Source organism: Quercus suber, unplaced genomic scaffold (assembly GCF_002906115.3).
Source record: "Quercus suber isolate HL8 unplaced genomic scaffold, Cork oak 2.0 scaffold_1104, whole genome shotgun sequence".
Taxonomy (NCBI): domain Eukaryota; kingdom Viridiplantae; phylum Streptophyta; class Magnoliopsida; order Fagales; family Fagaceae; genus Quercus; species Quercus suber.
In genome coordinates, this window is record NW_027070509.1 from 86,701 (window position 1) to 105,784 (window position 19,084).

At 32.1% G+C, this 19,084-nt stretch overlaps 1 protein-coding gene across 1 annotated transcript; it reads right to left on the reverse strand.

Annotated features, from left to right (window-relative positions):
- Window positions 1–11,019: 11,019 nt before the first annotated feature.
- On the reverse strand, window positions 11,020–16,175 carry LOC112032508 (phosphoglycerate mutase-like protein 4; the record flags this gene model as incomplete). The annotated part of the gene is given in 7 exon segments (XM_024065272.2): window positions 11,020–11,537; window positions 11,922–11,997; window positions 13,910–14,041; window positions 14,947–15,057; window positions 15,162–15,212; window positions 15,977–16,055; window positions 16,162–16,175. Coding segments are annotated over 7 exon segments (687 nt in total), but the record flags the coding sequence as incomplete, so codon positions are not given.
- Between the last annotated feature and the right edge of the window lie 2,909 nt (window positions 16,176–19,084).

Genomic DNA, 19,084 nt, shown 5'->3' on the forward strand with positions numbered 1-19,084 from the left:
AATTCATTTAACTATACATGACTATTTTTTAGCCACTTTTGGTGAAAGAATTTTTTTTTTTTATTTTACCTACTCACTTTTCGGAACGTCCTACATTAGATTATCTATTTTTATAAAATTTTCTTAATTTTTAATTGTTTCTCTTTCTTCACACAAAACAACCATCATTCACTCTCTTCTTTCATGCTCGAGATATGTAAAGAAAAAAATAAACAACTAAATGCAAAATAAATAGTATCATTGTAAATTTACACGGTTACTATAACAAACTTATAAATTTACACAATCATAAATAGACTGATGTGTCATTTTTAGGCAAAATTATGTAAATTCTACACATTTTTCTATTATACACGGACTAGTGTGAATGCTCTAATAATGTCTCGGTTTAGTTGGAGGACTTATGCCTTAAGTTGGTGTAATCTTTTGAATTACCTTAATGAAAATGTTTGGCTCTAAACATATTTGGGGTCTTGGTTCCAACCACTAATAGAAAGATGATATATGTTCCTTCGTCAAGTGCATTACACATGACTCATGACTTGGCTAGTTGGGACTTATCTTCTAAAACCACTGTAAATAGAGGACACCTCTCTCATTTTTAGAGGAACTTTTCAAGACGCCAAAACTTTGGAGAAATTTTTCCTTAAGAACACCCAAAGAGCATTCAACGAAATTCATTGGAATCTTTCTTCTAAGACTTGAAGTTCTATTGGAATCAAGTTCAAAAGCCTCCATGAATTTCAAAAAGTCTAAATCATTGAAGTTCAACGGATTAAGCCTCTAAAGCCCCGAAGAATTTCAACCGAAAATCCTTCAAATTCAAAGAATCTTTGAAGAATTTGAATAACAACAAATCTCTAACAAGCTCAAAACTAGAGATTCTGTTGTGAATACCGTTCAATCCATCTTCTAACCAAAGTGAAGAAAATTTTGTGTTCGAGTCAAGATTATAAAGAAGATAGCATAAGAGAATCACTCTTTTGTAAAAGGGTCAAAAACAAAGAATTGTATTCACTATTTGATTAATACAAAATTATATTTGTAAAATACTTTCAATTGTTTGATTTTCAAATTTGAGAAATTTTGTGTTTATAGTCATATTCCTATTGGTGGTTAAAGCCCAATGTTCTAAACATGTTTGGAGTCAAACTTTGTCATTTTTTATTATATACTATATACTAGCAATTACAACTTATCAGTTCACCAAGTAAAAGAAAGCTTACGAAAATTTTTAGGTAAACAGTTGTATTGTTATTTGTTATATTATTCATATTTACTTCTCTTATTTTATTTATATCTTTGATTTTAATACCTTTTTAAAATTATTTACACTGCTAAGCTCAAAACAAAGATGGTTCATAGAGTAGCTCATGAATTTGGGTGCAAATACCACCGCAAGGTGTGGCTTGATGGTAGAATCATATGAATTCTCATGTTGCTTCACTTGATAAGTGGTTCGAGTGATAACCTTATCAAGGCTCTAATGGTACATGTGGTATTATTTATTCTTGTCACGTAGCATGAGATTGATGAATCTACATCAAAAACTCCATTTTTTCATTCAGGAAAAAAAAAAATCATTCAGCAAAAAAGAAAATAATAAAAACCTTGGCTGCAAATGTGCAATTATTGATTTGAAGGGAGGGTCCAAAATTTTTGTATCACTCTTAAGGAGGGTAAACTTTTCTTTTCTTTTCTTTTTTTTTAATAAATTTTTTATCACAGTGATGTACATTGCTTCTAGCCATCATATTAGTATCTTAATTCTTAACTCGATCACTTAAGATCCAAGTAAACATTTGTGTTTTGTGATTCCTATACAGTTCTTTTCTATTTTCAATCTGAAGCGATCTCACTATTAAAAGGGAATCAAATCCCAACGATTCTTGGTACAGCTAATGCGAGAAGGAAAAATAAAATAAAATCGAATCACCATCCTAGTGTCCTACATGACCTCACCTCAGCCAGGGGCGGCCCAACATAATTTTGGGCCTAAGGTGAAAAATTTATGCGGAGCCTTTAATACGTAAATATTAATTAAACAAAATTATTTAATATTAATCAAATTAAGGTTAATTTGATTCATTAAATATATAAATAATACCAACTAGACTAATGTTAATTTCATATAGAGAATTGAATATCATAGTTGAACTATAAATATTAATAAAAAGAAATAAAAATATATTACGATTGAAAAAGATACTTTATTTTGAATATAAGACGATGCATAGTTAAATAAAGTTGTAATCTAATTTTTAATTTTATATTTTGATTTTAAGAGAGAGAGAGAGAGAGAGATATTATTTGGTATGTGGTTTTGTAGGATATTAGTTTACAAAAATCAGTCTCAAACTATTAGAGGAGATTAATCTATAATTGATGATTTAACAGATTTGCAACATCTTTTTGAAATGTTTTAAGGTTTTAATTGAGTTAAGGTTCTATTGGTCTCGTACTCTGAGAGTCTTAATAAAAATGAAAAAGAAAAATGCGCTAATTACAAGCACTTAAAATGTTCAAAATATAATGTGACATTGTCTCTCATTGATGAACTTCATCAATTTAACTAATGAATGTTTATATCACTTTTTTGTGATTAATAACATGGCAATTTGTAAGCCAATAGTAAACTTTGTAATAGTCTTAACATCACTAATAAAAAAAATGAACGATCTTTAGAAAATATATATAATTTTATAAAAATTTGAGCATTTAACTATGAAAAGTACGGCCTTTTTTTTTTAAGGAAAATTTTGTTTTTTTGGTGGGCCTTAGGCCTAGGCCTAACTTGCCTAGGCCTTGAGCCGGCCCTGACCTCAGCTACAAGTCTATGCATGCATGGGTGGTCCTTCAACTTGAATGTGCTTCATGATATATTTATATATATATATATATATATCACCTTAATATATTTAGAAATAATAAGTATGGTATGAGGAATAATATACCACCAAAATGTAAACATGCAACGAGATCGATGATGAGTTGACAATTTAGAACCCATCTTCAATTTTGCTTCAAATATTATGAAAGAGACACGTTACCTGTGTATTTTTTTTTTTTTTTGATACGAGTTACCTGTATTCTTATTTCTTAGTCAATACGATATCATTGAGCCATAGATTTGAATCATTGCAATCCACCAATGACCAGCAAAAATTAAAATAAACATAGGTCACTCTTCAACGTACAATTTGGCCGGACGGTGAAGATATAAAAGTTAAAAAAAGTCAAATAACACATACATCACATTTTTAATTTAACATGTTAATAGTATATGTATTCACGAAAGATATAGGAGTATTATTTTATTAGCCGAATGATAATTACAATTTTCTTTTAATGAAAATTATAAGTTTAAAAAACATGTAAGCATTGTTATAAACAAGCCAATTTAACCCGGCTATTAAAAGTCCATGATTGTTTATTTAATTTTATTTCAGATATGAGCCTTGTAAGTTATAAGTTTAAGTAATTAAGTTTACTTCATCTTCTTATTGAATAGGTTCAAATTTATTCATGAACTACTTGAGTTATTAATTATATTAGATAGAATGGTTTTCGTTTATTAATTAAACTATAGAAATTAGATCTACTAATATTATATTGTTAATAATATATATAATTTGACTATTTATTTTCTCAATAAATTTTAAATAAATAATTTGGAATTCTATGGACTTATTTATAAATTTATTTATTAGGTCATGTTAATGAGTGCTTTTAAGGCAATTGTTAATACTAAAAAAGTTTTGACACAAAATTCATTGAAAATATAAAAAATTTTCAAAAATATTAATTGCTTTATCATTTTCCCATAAAATATTTATAAAAGTAATTTCTAAATTAATTAATGCTCTTAGGATACCCGTTAACATTTCCCTTATATATAATTTAAGGGAAAATTGCATTTTACCACCTTAAACTATATCCTTATTTACACTTTGCACTCTAAACTTTTCGAATGAATTTTTTGTACCATAAACTATGATATTTATTACACTTTGCACTCTAAACTTTTCGAATGAATATTTTGCACCATAAACTATGATATTTGTTACACTTTGCACTATAACATCAAGTTTACCATTAACTTGGATGAAAAAATATGACACCATGTAAAAAGTCCTGATTTTTGCCAATTTTCTCAATTCTTTAAAAGACAAAAGATAAACTACACTTCACCACCTTAAATTGTACCCCTTATTACATTTTGCACTCTAAACTTTAAATTTCCATCCAAATTAACAAAAAACTTAACGTCAAGATGCAAAGGACAACATGGGTCATAGTTTAGGATGGAAAACGTGCATTCGAAAAGTTTAGGATGCAAAATGTAATATGAGGTATAGTTTAAGATGGTAAAGTGTAATTTTCTCATAATTTAATCTCTAATCTATATAAGTATATTTTTATATACATATATAATATGTATACTTAAATCAAACCACATTTTTTTTTTATAATCACTTAAATTAAACCTCATACTCATGAGATTGTTCACTACTACATATCACATTTGAACAAATTTAAGTTTGACCTTTGCTTGTTTGCTAAATAAACAAATTTGAAAAGTTTTTTTTGGAGACTAGTCCAAGGATTATTCATAAACAGTCTGGTTTATTTGCCTTACATATAAGTGGCCACTTACATGGAGAAATATTTTTTCCCCCTTTTGCTTACAATAAGTTGGGGAGGATAATTCGAATGCAAGATTTTTTTCATGGAGAAGATTAAATGGTATTATTAAATTACAAAACTCTTTTAATTTTGTAGAAATAGAATTTATGGGCACAATCTATAGATTGGAAGGAAGTATTTATAAAGTATTCAAACATTAAAGAAAGAAAGAAATAAGAAGCAAGAAATCCATGTGATATGTGACCTTTCTAACTTTCTTGATTTCTTCTTGACCGCTATCGGATTAGACCTCGTAAACTGGCAAAGGCTAAACAGTGCTAGGATTTTGGTTCACAAACCCTTATAGATTCCATAAGCTGTTATTTTTTCGATGAAAAAGGAAAATTTATTTAACTAGCTCGAACTAGAAAGCATATATGATATAACAGCAATTAAAAACATTAAGCAAACATCGATCTCCAGCTTTCAAACTCAAGCCATAGGCCGTGTTAATGGTTATGTGAAGTACTATAGATATTCATCCCCAGATCATCAGGCTGCAGCAAGTCATGTTTTCAACCATTAGGGGTTTGTGCATGTTGATAGTGCAAATTTTATTTTCAACCATTAGCTATAGCCTATAGGTGTTTGTGCATAGTTCAAATTCATTTTCACAATCTTTTTAGAATAGTTTGTCTGTTTTTGATGCTCTTGCAACAGTGCTGAGGTTTCGTTTACTTTTACTTTTTCCTTTGCAAGGCTAGGCCAAAGTACTAGAACAATATGAACTCATCCATGACGCACAATGAACTATATCAAATGGAATGTTTCAACTGATTTGCATCATGCATGTCGCCTCATGTAGTTTTTTATTGTCAACAAAAATTAAATAAGCTGTACAAAGTGGCAAACACATTTATTCCTAGCTCTTTCATTAGCTTGCATATATTGTGCCACTTCAAGATCAAATAAAAGAAAGCAAAAAAGCCTGTGGGAAACATCTTGCTGATTTGGTCCTCCCACTGAGCCCAGGACTATCCTTCAAAAAAAATAATATATTAGTTCAAAAGTTTCGCATCAAAGTGTTTGTAACATTCATTGCATATCTTGTTGCCCACTCAACAATTTTGTCCTTTACCAATTCTTCCATTACTAGCTACTAACTATTTACTAATAATATTAAAAAAAAGAAAAAGAAAAAAAAAAGCTTGCAACAAATGGATACTTTAAACATTGTTTCACATATAGTTTGGGACAGGAGTGATTACTTCATGTGTACAAAGTCAAACTACCTTGAAGATAGCAAGGTACTTCACATAGATCATTGTTTCACATATATAAGGTGCTCATGTCATTAAGATTCTAATACATTCACAAGCAACACATGCATGGTTCATGCATGTTATCTACTCTGCTAGGCCACACCATTCAAGGCCAAACCTAACTCGGGCTCACTCAGAATAAGTTAGCTAGTAGGACTTCTTATATATATAAATATATATATATATATATATTTGAACTTAACCAGCACCATACCCATATCTTTAGACTTCTTCTTTATAGGTGTATCCGTGTATATATTATTCACATCAGTCATATAATCAAACTAGCTAATTCATCATTATTAATTTACTAATAAAAATTATCCAATCATCCTTAAAAATTATTGCTAAACTCTAAAATTTGTTATTGCTTTAGAGTCTGTTTATATATATTATGCTTAATTATTGTCTCTATATATGTTTGGACTTTGGAATTCAAAACCCCGGGTTGTGCTTGGTACACAAGAAAAGAATAGGACATTTTTTTTTTTTTTTTTGCGCCCTTACATATTTTTATCCACTTTGAACGGTTTTGGACATTCATGACTTCTCAAAAAAAGGAAAAAGAAAAAAAAAAGAAAAGCTTTGGATATTCATGCAATGCCGTCCTTCTTTATTTTAATATTAGATGCTGACATTTTTTCTTTGCCACACTTGAGCTATGGTTTTGACTTATGTATTATAATGATGACAATAATGATGCACTGATGTGCTAGCTGCTTGTTAGTTTGTCATGCCCAAATCAAGGGAAAGGTTCGGTCTTGAGTAAGCCCTTGAAAAAGTTTTTCCACATTCTCTGCATCGTTCACTCCTCTCTAAAAGGAGGAGAATAATATTCTTTTGAAATGGGCTTAAGATATATTTAATTTAATGTGGGTCTCATTCATTCATTTCTTTCTTAAATTAAATAAAATTACTTAATAAAACATAAGGAAGAAAAAGGACAAATCTCTCTTTCTCTCCCTTTTTCATTTAGACAAATATATAAATTACACCCTTTAATTTGGTTAATTATCATTTTTTGTCTTTTAAATTTCATCTTTGTTAGTTTCGCCTATATAGTTTTAGGTTTTTTTTCCCTATCCAAAAAATTTTACTTTCATTTTTAATGAATAAAAAATCTATTTAAAAAAGGAAATTTCTTATTTCTTCACAGAAAGAGAGAGAGAGAGAGAGAGAGAGAGAGAGAGAGAGGGAGGGAGGGAGAGAGACTTTGTGTTTGTGATTGGGTGGTAATTTTTTGAAGTTGTGGCAACGAATGGAGGTTGTGGAGGTCGAAGGTGGCAAAATTGTCTTGGTTTTGGGAGTTTGATGGTAGAGTGTGGTGGGGGTATGGCTCACATTGCTTTGGAGGAAGAGTTTTGTTGGTGTTTTCAGGTTGATGAGGGTTTTAGGTATTGGATTTGGTTGTTAGGTGACCTTTTGAATCATAGATTCATCATTTAAGAGGGTTTCGAATGGGTCTTTGTTTAGATTTTGAATGGTGGGGGGTTGTGTTGATGCTGTGTTGGGTTTGATTTTACATGTGCAATGAGTATATTTATTTGATTTTATTTGGTAGAGTTTGATTTTGTCAAATTCTATGTTGGCAAATATTACGCGGGTTTGATTCTAAGCTTCGGTCATAGATATGGTGTTTTATATTTTATTTATTTTTGGCTTGAAAAGATTATTGTATCCATCCCAAAGAAGAAGTAAATCTTGTTAGTATTGCCAATGAATATTTCATTGTGCATCACTCAATCCACCAAATGTACCATCTTTAAAGCCTGACGAATAACATCCATTTGACCAAAGAAACGATGGATCCATTGAACAAAAACAATTAAGGAGGTGCATACTAATTCTCAAAAAAAAAGTAATGTGTTTGATTATGGACACAATATTATAAAAAAGCCATTGTGAAATCGATTTTTTCAGTTCAACTTCTCTGGACAACTGAACACGACCAAGTTCTATATTGCCTAATTTGTTTGTTTACGGTCAAAATGAGCTTTTACCCATTTCTTACAAACTTTTTAGCAAAATGCCCTATGTTTGAAATTAATTAAGGAAATGCTCTTATTTTGAAACTCGATTTTCTAAAAATAGAGTTTCAAATATAAAACTCGATTTTTGGAATATTGAGTTATAGCAAACATGGACTTAGAATTTTTTTTTTCTCTAGGAACTCGAGTTCCATGTAAAGTACTCGAGTTCATGGAACTCAAGTTCCACTTGAATTTTTTCAAAGAACTCGAGTTTCAGAATTTTTTTTTTTTTTTTAATTTTCAATTCTCCATAACTCGATTGTCCAAAAATTGAGTTTTAAATTGAAACTCTATTTTTTAAAAATCGAGTTTCAAAACAGGGACATTATCCTAAATAGTTTTAGATAAAAGATATTTTGCTAAAAAGTTTTGACAAAAAAAAAAAATGTCCATTTTCTCCGTTTGTTTACTATTCTTTTGGATTACCGATTCATCATGGAACATCAAGTTTGACCACCTAAAATGATCATCATAGACATAATCAAAATGTCTGTATAATTATATCTTCTCCAAGTCAAAAGGGGCCCTTGAGCTAAAGTCAAAAAGGTCTCTCTCCGAGAAAGTTAGAAGAAAAACTGGCGCAGCTTCAACATCAATAGCATCAACTAGATGAAAAGTTGTCCACATCTCGATAATTGCCTCTGCACCATATAAAAAAAAATAATCAGACCCACACATGACGCGCGTGCTTACCTTAAATTGAGAATAAATTTGAGTGCGCCTATAGCAGCATAGCAAGTAGCAACACGGTCCCTTGCCAATAATGAACATAGTTATGAAGAACATTTTTCATTTTTTATTTTTATGATTTAATAATTGGGGGATAAGGGGATTTGTATCTAGGGGTCGTTTGGTTGGAGGTGGAATAGGGATGATAGAAAGTGTGTGTTTGTATGAGCGCTTGAAAAATTGTGTTTAAAATGAGTATTTGTAAATTATAAGGGATTATGGTTGTAAAACAGAATTTTGAGTTTTAAGTAATGATATTTTAAATTCCTAAAACACCTAACCAAACGAACCCAAAAAGAAAGGAGAGAAAACTAAAAATGTGTGTGTTTGGTTGAAAAGGGAGAAGGGGGTGAAATGGCGGGGCCCAGTAGTTTTCTCTTTGGGCCCACCAAAATTTAATCCCCCCAAAAATGGAGAGAAAATGGGAGTGAGTTTGATGAAATTACCTAACAGTAGAATGTGTTAATTAAGTTATAAGACTCTTGATAAAAAAACTTACATTTTTATAGCTCAACAAAAATGAAATTTTTTTTTTTTAGCATGGACCCATTATTACATCTTTACCATTCACAATTTTCTATGTGGACGAGTTATGGTATAAGTTGTGTTATTTTATGTGATATTACATCTTTACCTTATTTCTTGGTTTCTTTTCTTTCTAAAGTGTTTTAGGACCTTTTTAGCCCTTGGTTTGACTAATCTTTGGGTGGATCAAGTAGGGATCACAACTTATTAAGATGTCAAGTTGTGATTTATGCAACATTAATTTCACATGGACCTGCCACTAGCACTCTTTTTAAGGTGCATCAATCACAACATGTTATTTTAGCAAGTCTTTGAAGATTTGTTTCTCGAGAGTACCAAAAGCGAGCATGACATCATTATGAACATAAAAAATGTTTGCAAAAGAGTTGTCACTAGATTTATTAAAAATGCATAAAATAAAAGGTGCTAATTGAGTTATAAGATTTTTGACCAAAAACTTTCATTTTTATAGCTAAAATGAAAAATTCTTTTTTGCGTAGACCCGTCATTACACCTTTATTATTCACAACTCGCCCACATAGTATAAATTATACCATTTTATGTGGCACTAGCATTACTTATACATATATATTGCACTACCTATTCATCATAGAACATCAAATTTGATCACCTAAAATGATCCTCGAAGACATAACTAAAATGTTTGCATAATTATATCTTCCCTCTAGTTTTATTTGTTTATTTTTAGATTGCATATTTCAATTCTACTAGTGTAAAGTGATTCTAAGCAACATTGGAAATTGGCCAAACAGTTTGAGGAAAGAAAAAAAGAAAAAGAAAAGGAATTTGCAAGCTTGGTAAGGGGAAATTTGTTTTTGCAATTGTGATTATGACTGTCCACTCAGCTCTTTATTTCGTAAATCCCGAAAATGGTGAACAATACAAGGCTCCATAGTGCGTGTGAAACTGATCCAAATAATTGGTGAATGCGAAACAAGGCCCTTTTACATCTGCAGTGTACGTAGAGGTATTTTCTCACCCAAATTAGAAAGTAAAAGTTATTTTTAAATTTTTACCCGCTACTTTTTCAAATACTATCTTCAAATATATTCTATTTTTTCTCTACCCACTTAAATATTATTTCTTAAAAGAAAATTTACTCACTCTTTTGAATACAGTTTCTCATTCTTTCTTTATTTTTCATTTTTTTTAAGCCAAAAAAAATATTTTGCTAATAAATAGTGAGTCTTCAAACAAAGAGTCACCGTTCATGAGCAATATATATATATATATATTAGAGAGACTGTTAGACCTATATTTTAAGGATTTACTCTCTAAAATAAAGAGGATTCTGGGTTTGCCTATTCTATTGGAGATGCTCTAAGCATGATTTAATTGGGCAAATACTACCAAGAGGGGAAAGCTGCATAAGCTTACCTCAAAGACAATGCCTCCAAAAGAATTTTCAACATTGGACAAGAGGGCTTCCGATTTGAGAAATAATTCCAACATATGAAGATTCCAATTTGATGCTCGGGTTGTTTTAACAGTCTACTTTGATGCCATGTGAAGTTAAATATCTTATGAATGGACCTTTCCTAATTCAAGCCATGTGGCTTTGGTGATCAATCAATGTCTCATGACTTCAACCCAGATAAATTTTATATTTGGCCAAAGAGATCCTTCCCTATCAATGCATTCAATTGTTCTTACATTCAACAAGCAAAAAGTTATTTAGGAATTCGTATATCTACTGAATAGATTTTTTTTACAATAACAATTAGATCATTGTAACAAATTCACACCACAGAACCAAATTCAATATATTGAGACATAAAATTTAATTGAAAATTTCCATTGCAGGTAAATATACCATCATTATAGCATTAAGTAGCAGTTTGGGTACATCTTAACAACCGCAGTGATAAAGATGTACATACAAAAATAATTCCAGGACTGATTGGTGAAACAATCACTGCTATTTGAGCCTCAATAATGCCAACTATTTCTATTTCCATTAGAAATTCAGCATGCTACTGCTTGGAACTTCATGTTTTTAATTTTGATCTTAGCTATGTTTGAAAGAAATGACTGCAAAATGCTAGCACAGCATGCATGAACTAACCAGAAGTTCTGTCCCCACCAAAACCCGACTCCAGAACCCCTGTTCGGTTGAGATGACTAACATCACCCCATGATTTTATGGTCCACTCATCCCCATCTGACAGGTGAAATATGTTGATGGATGTATTCAGTACCTTCCCTCCAGCTCGTCCGTTTGGACAAGCTCGCTTGTAAAATGTTCTGATAACACCCCCATGAGTGACCACAACCACTCGCTCTCCTGCAATAGGCAAATGCAGCTTACAACTGGTCATTCTCCAAGTGCAATGTCTTATAATAGTTAAAATATTTAATAGGTCTCGCACCAACAATACTGAAACTTTAATGTTGTCCCACAACCAAACTCAGGGTGGTTGGGAATCCAAGTCAAGCCTCTGCTATCATACCCCCATAGGGGTAGAACTTATGTGTACTGCAATTTACTGAATTACTAATACAAACCATAAAACAAAATGGCTAGCACACATACATTTCATGAATTGTAACACTTGGTAAAATTTCTGCACTCCCAAATTGAAAAGGTTTTTGAAGTATGTAAAATTTACTTTTTAAAATGTTCCAGATGGAAAAGTTATAAAAGAGGACAAGCCAAATGACGCCATACCTTTATGCTTTCTACCAATTCTCTCCAGTGAAGATGTGCAACGTTCATAAAGTTGATCAAGACTTTCTCCACCACCCTGCATGTAATGAAAGAGATTGATCCAACAATTTTTCTACTTATTTCCAAACTAAAATTTCATGCACATTCAATATTATAGTACTTCTTGTTCTAATCATATTTTTCAAACTATTTTTTTTTTCTATAAAAAAAAGCACATAGCGTTATCAATCATATGGAATGGGTTTAACTCATCTCAATTAAATTGGGGCAGATACAAATTCTCATCAACTAGTTCGGATCAACCCTAAGTATTCTTTCCCCCATTTTATCCTATCCAAAATAATAGACTGTCATCTCCTTTTTGATAGTTCGATAATTAGGGGTGGAGGGATTTTGAACAGTGGACATTTCTGTTGGAAATACCAAGAGGTGCCAATTGAGTTATAAGACTCATGACCGTAGACTGTCATCTCCATATCTAACATATCCTTTATTATTCCTACCAATGTTATTCTAGACTCTGCCTCTTTGCACTCTATCAATCAGAATTATATTACTCTTTCTTAATAGTGCATTAAGCATTAATTATTATCCATTGCATGTTATGTTTTCCTCTATAAGAGTCACTTCTAGCTTTTAACAATGATTCCATTCCTTATCTTTCTTAGTATTTCCATTCCCAGAAGCTTACTATTAGGAAATTGTGAATTTAATCATCTAACCATTATTCTAATATTCCTCCTCATGAGTGGCCCAAAATCTCACTTTAGATTTTAATTTTTTTTAAAAAAATAAGAGGTAGAGCGGAGATAGGGTTCAAATTCAAGACCACCTGTGATGGCAATAAAGAAGAGTTCGAGGAAAAACAAGATTAAATTAAAATAAAAATTCAAGATTTGTGGTCTATTTTTTTATGTGGGACTATCTTGCCACCTTTTATAGGCTACATCAATTATTATTGAGTCTGTGTTAAGTTTTTTTGGTTAGAAAGCTGTTGGTTAAGTTTTACCAGAAAGAGGACAATTTGGAAACTTCTAGATTACTGGAATGGGCTTTCCTTAGTTGTACCAAAGGCCCATGAGTCTATTTGGCGTTTATAGTCCTTTCGTTTAGAAGTTCTTGAGTACCTTTTAATTTATTATTAGTAATCCTAGTCTTTCTACATCAAAATTGGTATCAATGCCCATTCAAGCTTCTGTCTTGCACATAAAAAATTCTATGATAATATGATAAATTACTGATTGTCTAAAGAGTTTAAGCTATTAGGAAATGGTGAATTTAATTATTTAACCATTATTCTAAGATTTCTCATTTTGATTAAGCTCATTTTACAAACAAGTTGCTTCTTAAGAGCCCAAAATTTTGTTCATTAAGTATAGTTGGTTTTACATAGTCCTATAGAGTTTTCCTTTCTTTTTAGTAGATATTCTATGGTCACATAATATTACAGATACGCTTTTTGCCACTTCATCTACCTACTCATATTCTATGAGCCACGTCTTCCTCAATTACCCATCCTAAGATACCAAAAGCAATCACTCTTTGGTATTTCTCAACCATCAAGTTTTACTATCTCTCCCTCCTTATTTCTATTTTTCACTTAACTTGCAATTCAATTTTTTTTTTGATAAGTCACTAAACTTGCAGTTCATATACTCCATTTTAGCTCTGCTCAACTTAAAACCTCTAGATACTAAAGTATCTCCCTTCAAACTTCCAACTTATTTATTTATTTACTTTTATAAGTGAGTTCTCACCCAAGGGGAGGGATAAAGAGGAACTAGTGACCTCCACTCCATTAGGCGTAGTCCCCATAATCAATCTAGTAAGCTCACCCCTAAAAAAGAGTTATCAAATATCCAGCTTGAGATCTACCAGCACCTACTGAACCAACATTACTTGGCCATACATTTATAGAACAAACAATGCTTCACAGGCCATAAGATTCTCCAATAGGGTATTGCAACTCTAAAGTAAAGAGTTCTTACCGGGATTTCTTGATCTGTGGTGTGGGATAAAAAAGCCTGGTAAGCCTTTGTACTAACTTTGGCTGCTTCACGCAGTACAAGGCCTTGAAGATCCCCCAAATTTCTTTCCCGTAAGTCAGGTTCTTTACTTACCTGAAATTAAAATCCAACTACAATAATGCTCCAAATTCCAAATTACAAATAAGAAACAGATTACTTTTGGCTTCATAATATACTGAAACCCAATATTGTCAAAGACTTTTATTCGTCTCAAGATGCATCATTTATGGTATCTTGAGAATTTCCAAACATGTCCTTGTTATTATCCCAATTACCTAATAGGTTTCAACAATTATAAAGCTGGGGGGGGGGAGGGGGGGGGGGGGGGGGGGGGGGGGGGGAGGTGTGGTGGATTCCAATGGAGATGGAGACTGCTCGCATTATAGGATATATAACTTTTTCATGCCTTAACTCTATAAAGATGAGATTTGAATCTAGGTCATGCTTCTAATAAAAGAGGCTTTATTGGCCAAGCTAGTTGGCACCTTTAGCAATACAAAATTGATTGTTCAAGCTTAAAAAGATTAGTGTTTCATTTCACATAACGCTCTTATGACAACTTAACCACCATTTTATCTTCAATTTGGTACATTTAGTGCTCAAGGCCAAAGGTCAGATAATGGAGTCAAGGTTGAGATGAAAAAAATCTTATAATTTAGCAAAAGACATGGCCCCTCATATGGTAGAACATGAGAAAAAGATTCAAATGGTCAATGCCAAATAGTTTATGAAAGTTTCTCACGTGGGTTAATAATCCAAATCCAGGACTCCATGTGTGAATAGTTCTGCTTAAGTTGATCACCAAAACACAGTCAAATAATTTCATGCTGCTTTCATTGCCAAAATAAAATCAATTACATCAAAGAAAAAAATGACTTCAATGTAAGTAATATACATGCAATTATTATTGCAATGCACACCACTACCATCATCTCCTCATATCTATTTTAGTATTTAAATGAAATCCAACTTCAAAAATGTTGCTTCTGGATTCATACCTCTAGTCCACCACAGCTAGTTGCAATTATCTGTGCAGTTTCAAAAGCTCGTTTCAAGTCAGAAGAGTATACAGCAGAGATGTTAGGTTCCTTGGATAGCCTATCAGCCACCTTACAAGAAAAGAAGAATAAGTAGACAGGTTAAGGCAAATGACATATTTCATCTGGGTTTTCACAGCCAAAGTGAAGCATGTAACACACAAGTCATAACTTACTGCAGCTGCTTGTTGTCTCCCAGCTTCATTTAATTCCACATCCAGATGTCCCTGTTTAAAGATGAATTAATTTATAAAACTAAAATCATTGACACTTCAAGGCAAAAATCAGAGCCACAAAAAAGGTATGAGCTTGGCTTTTTATATAAAGAGAAATCTCAAGCAAACTTTTTATTGTACTGACCTAAAGTTGAGATTGAGTAGATAGCCTTTTAAAGGGTAAAATCAAGCTAATCCAAGTAGAAGGTTGATCTAGAAGGGTTCAATTTTTTTCCCAGAAGATTATAAGCTACTTATTGATTTAAAAAAAAAAAAATTGTAATCAATTCAGTAAAAAGGAAAAAGCACTATAGGGGCACAACACTAGTACGCGGGAAGTATATAAGAGAAACATCCAAAAAGAAAAATCTCATAAGCTCCTCAATGAAATAATTCTAGGATGAGCTTGGTAGTCTAGTTCATTTTACTGCCCAAGTGCAGGAAAATGCCACATCTAATAACTACCCATATAAGCACATGTCCCAAAGTCTTCATACAAAGATAATAGTTGCTGTAAGATCACCTTTTAAACATACTGGACTATTAGCAAAAAATGGACTTGCATATCAATTCTCTCTATGTTGAATTTTACAGTAAAGGTTATATTAGTGACATTACTTCAATGCTAATATAAGCAAACTTCAAAAGCATTAGCGTCCCCTACGTGTAAAAAAAAAGAGAGTATGAAATGCAAAGCGCACACTATACACAAAAAAACAGAAAAAAGAAAAAAGAAAAAAAAAAAAGAGTTGATGTTAGAGAAAAAAAGGCAGTACCTGAATTCTTCCATCAAGATTCCACTCCGTTTCACCGTGACGCACCACAATTATCTCAGCGTAATTTGGATTTACCAAGCTGTGTTGTTAAAAGTTCGAACCCCAAAAATAAATAAAATAAAAAATGTTTCCATTTTTAGACTATAAATAAATAGTTAAAAAGAAATGAGAAATGGGGATCGAACCAAGAATCGGAGTTGGACTCGGCCATGTATGATATGAGTAGGTGAGTAATTGTGTGGCGAGTGAAGGTTAAGCGTTGTGCTGCGTTGGTTTTAGCTCCAGAAAATGTGAAGCGCGAAGGTGGACGAAGATGATTAACTGGTTGTGAGGGATTACGCGAACACAAAGATGCCGGATTTATAGAGAGCCAGGTGCTCGGTGTGCTCATAATCTTTCACCAATTGGAATTTGGAACCAGATTCTATTATTCTACTACTACTACCGCGTCTTCCGATCGGCACAAGTGGGGCTGAAAATGGGCTGTGGGCTTTTAATTATTTGTCCAATGTATAGGGCCTCCTTAGGAAGTCAAAGAAGGACTCCATTTTTTTTTTTTAGTGATAAAGAGAGATTACAATTTACAAAGGAGAGCTGCTAGCTTCAGCCCTGATAACTGAAACAAAATAAGGAGGGCCACAGCCTAATAAATCAAAATTACAAAATATATATTGTTTTTCAAGGAACACTTGGCCAGAGCATTTGCTGCACAATTCGCTTCTCTAGCAATCCAGCGAATAGAGATATTAGGATTTGAACCATAAGGACTCCATTAGACTATATAGGCCCTATGATTTAAACCATAAATCTCTTGGAAACATGAGGTGACCTTGATAGACATTTTGAGGGTTCTATGATTTAGCACTCATGAATAAGCCAACTCTCATTTCAAAGAGGAAATAATTTTTTTTTAGTAAATAGTAATACTTATTACTTATTAAAGCACACATGAAAATAGTAATATAGTTGAACTAATTAGGAAAAAATGTTTGAAATAATTTTTTATATGACAAGCGTATGTGTCCATAGGTTCCTGCGTGTCTCGTAGACTAAAAGTGAAATAATCTAGTTAAAGGTTAGAACACTACTTTCTTATATATTAAAAAGAAAAAGAAAATACACAGCATCGTTTTATTTAAACATTTTCAATTAACAACTTCGTTATAAATGAGTTTATAGTTTAAATAATTTTTTTAAAAGCATATGGTTTATTTTAATAATTTTGATAAACGTGGAATTCAATTTTAGACCACTTTTAAATTCTGAAGTCTAACATATAATTAACCCTTACCTCCATTTCATTTTACGGTCGAACGCCGTGAAGGTTTCCAAGCTCCACCTCTGCCCCACTTCATTTTTGTATTTGTCCTACAAGTCCCAATCTAGAAGTTGGTTCTCTTTTGTTAAGGTTTGGATTTAAGGGTACTGTATAAGTACTGGTCTCGCCACCCGATTAGTCCAGCTAAAATATGCCTACAAGCCCAATAAAATGGCTCACATTGGACTAGTAACTTTTTTTTTTTTTTTTTTTTTGGGGTGGGGGAAGGACTATTATCCTATTATATCCTACTATGATGCTATACCAAAAATACATGACACAAATTTTTTTCACAACTGATCAGACTTCAGTGCAGCACTTGCGAGTGCAGCACTTGCAAGGGATGTGCTTGTCATGGAAAAAAAGTACTGTTGTAATTAAAATCAATTCTAGATTTTATTTGTATTACAAAACAAAGATATGAATCATTTGATTTTTAAAGTATATAGAGATTTATATTAATCAAAAGAGACATTAAATTTTAACAATTTTGATAATTATGTCGTAAAAAGTTAATCTCATTCGTTTAAGAATTTTGATCAACCACAAAATTAGGGTAGCTATTTAATATATAAATATTTATTTAACTATAATAGTTTTTAGTACCTACTTGCTAAAGAAATTATATCTATTATCTAAAAACTTCTAAAAATGATAACGAATATTATCATCTTTCAACAATAAACAATTGAGTTTTGCTAAGAAATAAAAAAAAAAAAAAAGATAACAAAAGGCTTGTGTCATCGAATATCATCATCCTAACTTTCTAAGACTTTTTATCATTTAAAACAAAAAATACGTAAAGAAAATTTTTAGGATGTTAAAATTTAGCAGGAGTAATTTAGACATTACACAATAAAATATTTTAAGAATCATAAGCTTTTGTGGGGGGTAAAAACTCAGAGCTACTCAATGGGCCTCTGGCACCATGTTGAGGAGTATTATATTTCCGAGGAGCAATAGTTGGCTGGAACGGCCCATCTGAAGGCAGGAAGCCCAGAAGTAGAGGGGGAGTACCGTCCGAAGAGGCCACTACTGGTCCGAAGATGTCTTACTCCTCGGTCACAAATAACCTTGATCAATCAAACATGTGAAAGGTCCAAATGATCTTCCTAGCAATCCCAATGATAATGATAAGTTCTGGGTAGGTCTGGAGATGATTAGAACTAAAAAATATCTAAAGGAAAAGCTGCTACCACCGTATTTAATGCACTGCAACAGCTTTTCTGGCTGCATTTATGTGGAGAAGACCCTTGAACAGTGTAACCTCAGCTGCCGCCACTCACAAAGAACTAAAGTAGATACATGACGTGACATGTACTTGAGTAGATACGCAGATGAAGAACAGGTGGACGATGGAGATGATGAGAGAGGGTGCTATATAAAGAAGAAGGGTCCTTGATAATGGGGGACGAGAAAAAAGGAAGAAAAACTTTACTGTAACTCTGAATGTTGTAATTACTGTTCACTTAATAAAACATCTCTTCGGTCATTCATTCAGGGAGTTATTCAAGCATTATTTCATGTTATCATCACTGCAAGTAACTTAGCCAACCATTGTTTAATTCATAACCAGCCCAACTCTTTCGCTCACTCTCTACAAATTCATTGTCTTGAGTTTATTGAGCCTTTAACCCATATCTTTTGGGCTTGGGCTACAAAAACAGACCCTACAGCTTTCATTAGAGTTTAACTGAGAGAATAACAATATAACATATTTGCTCTTTTTCAAAATTTTAAGGGAAAAATTGCTTGATTTTAAAGTTTAAGGAAGAATTGTAAACTACCCC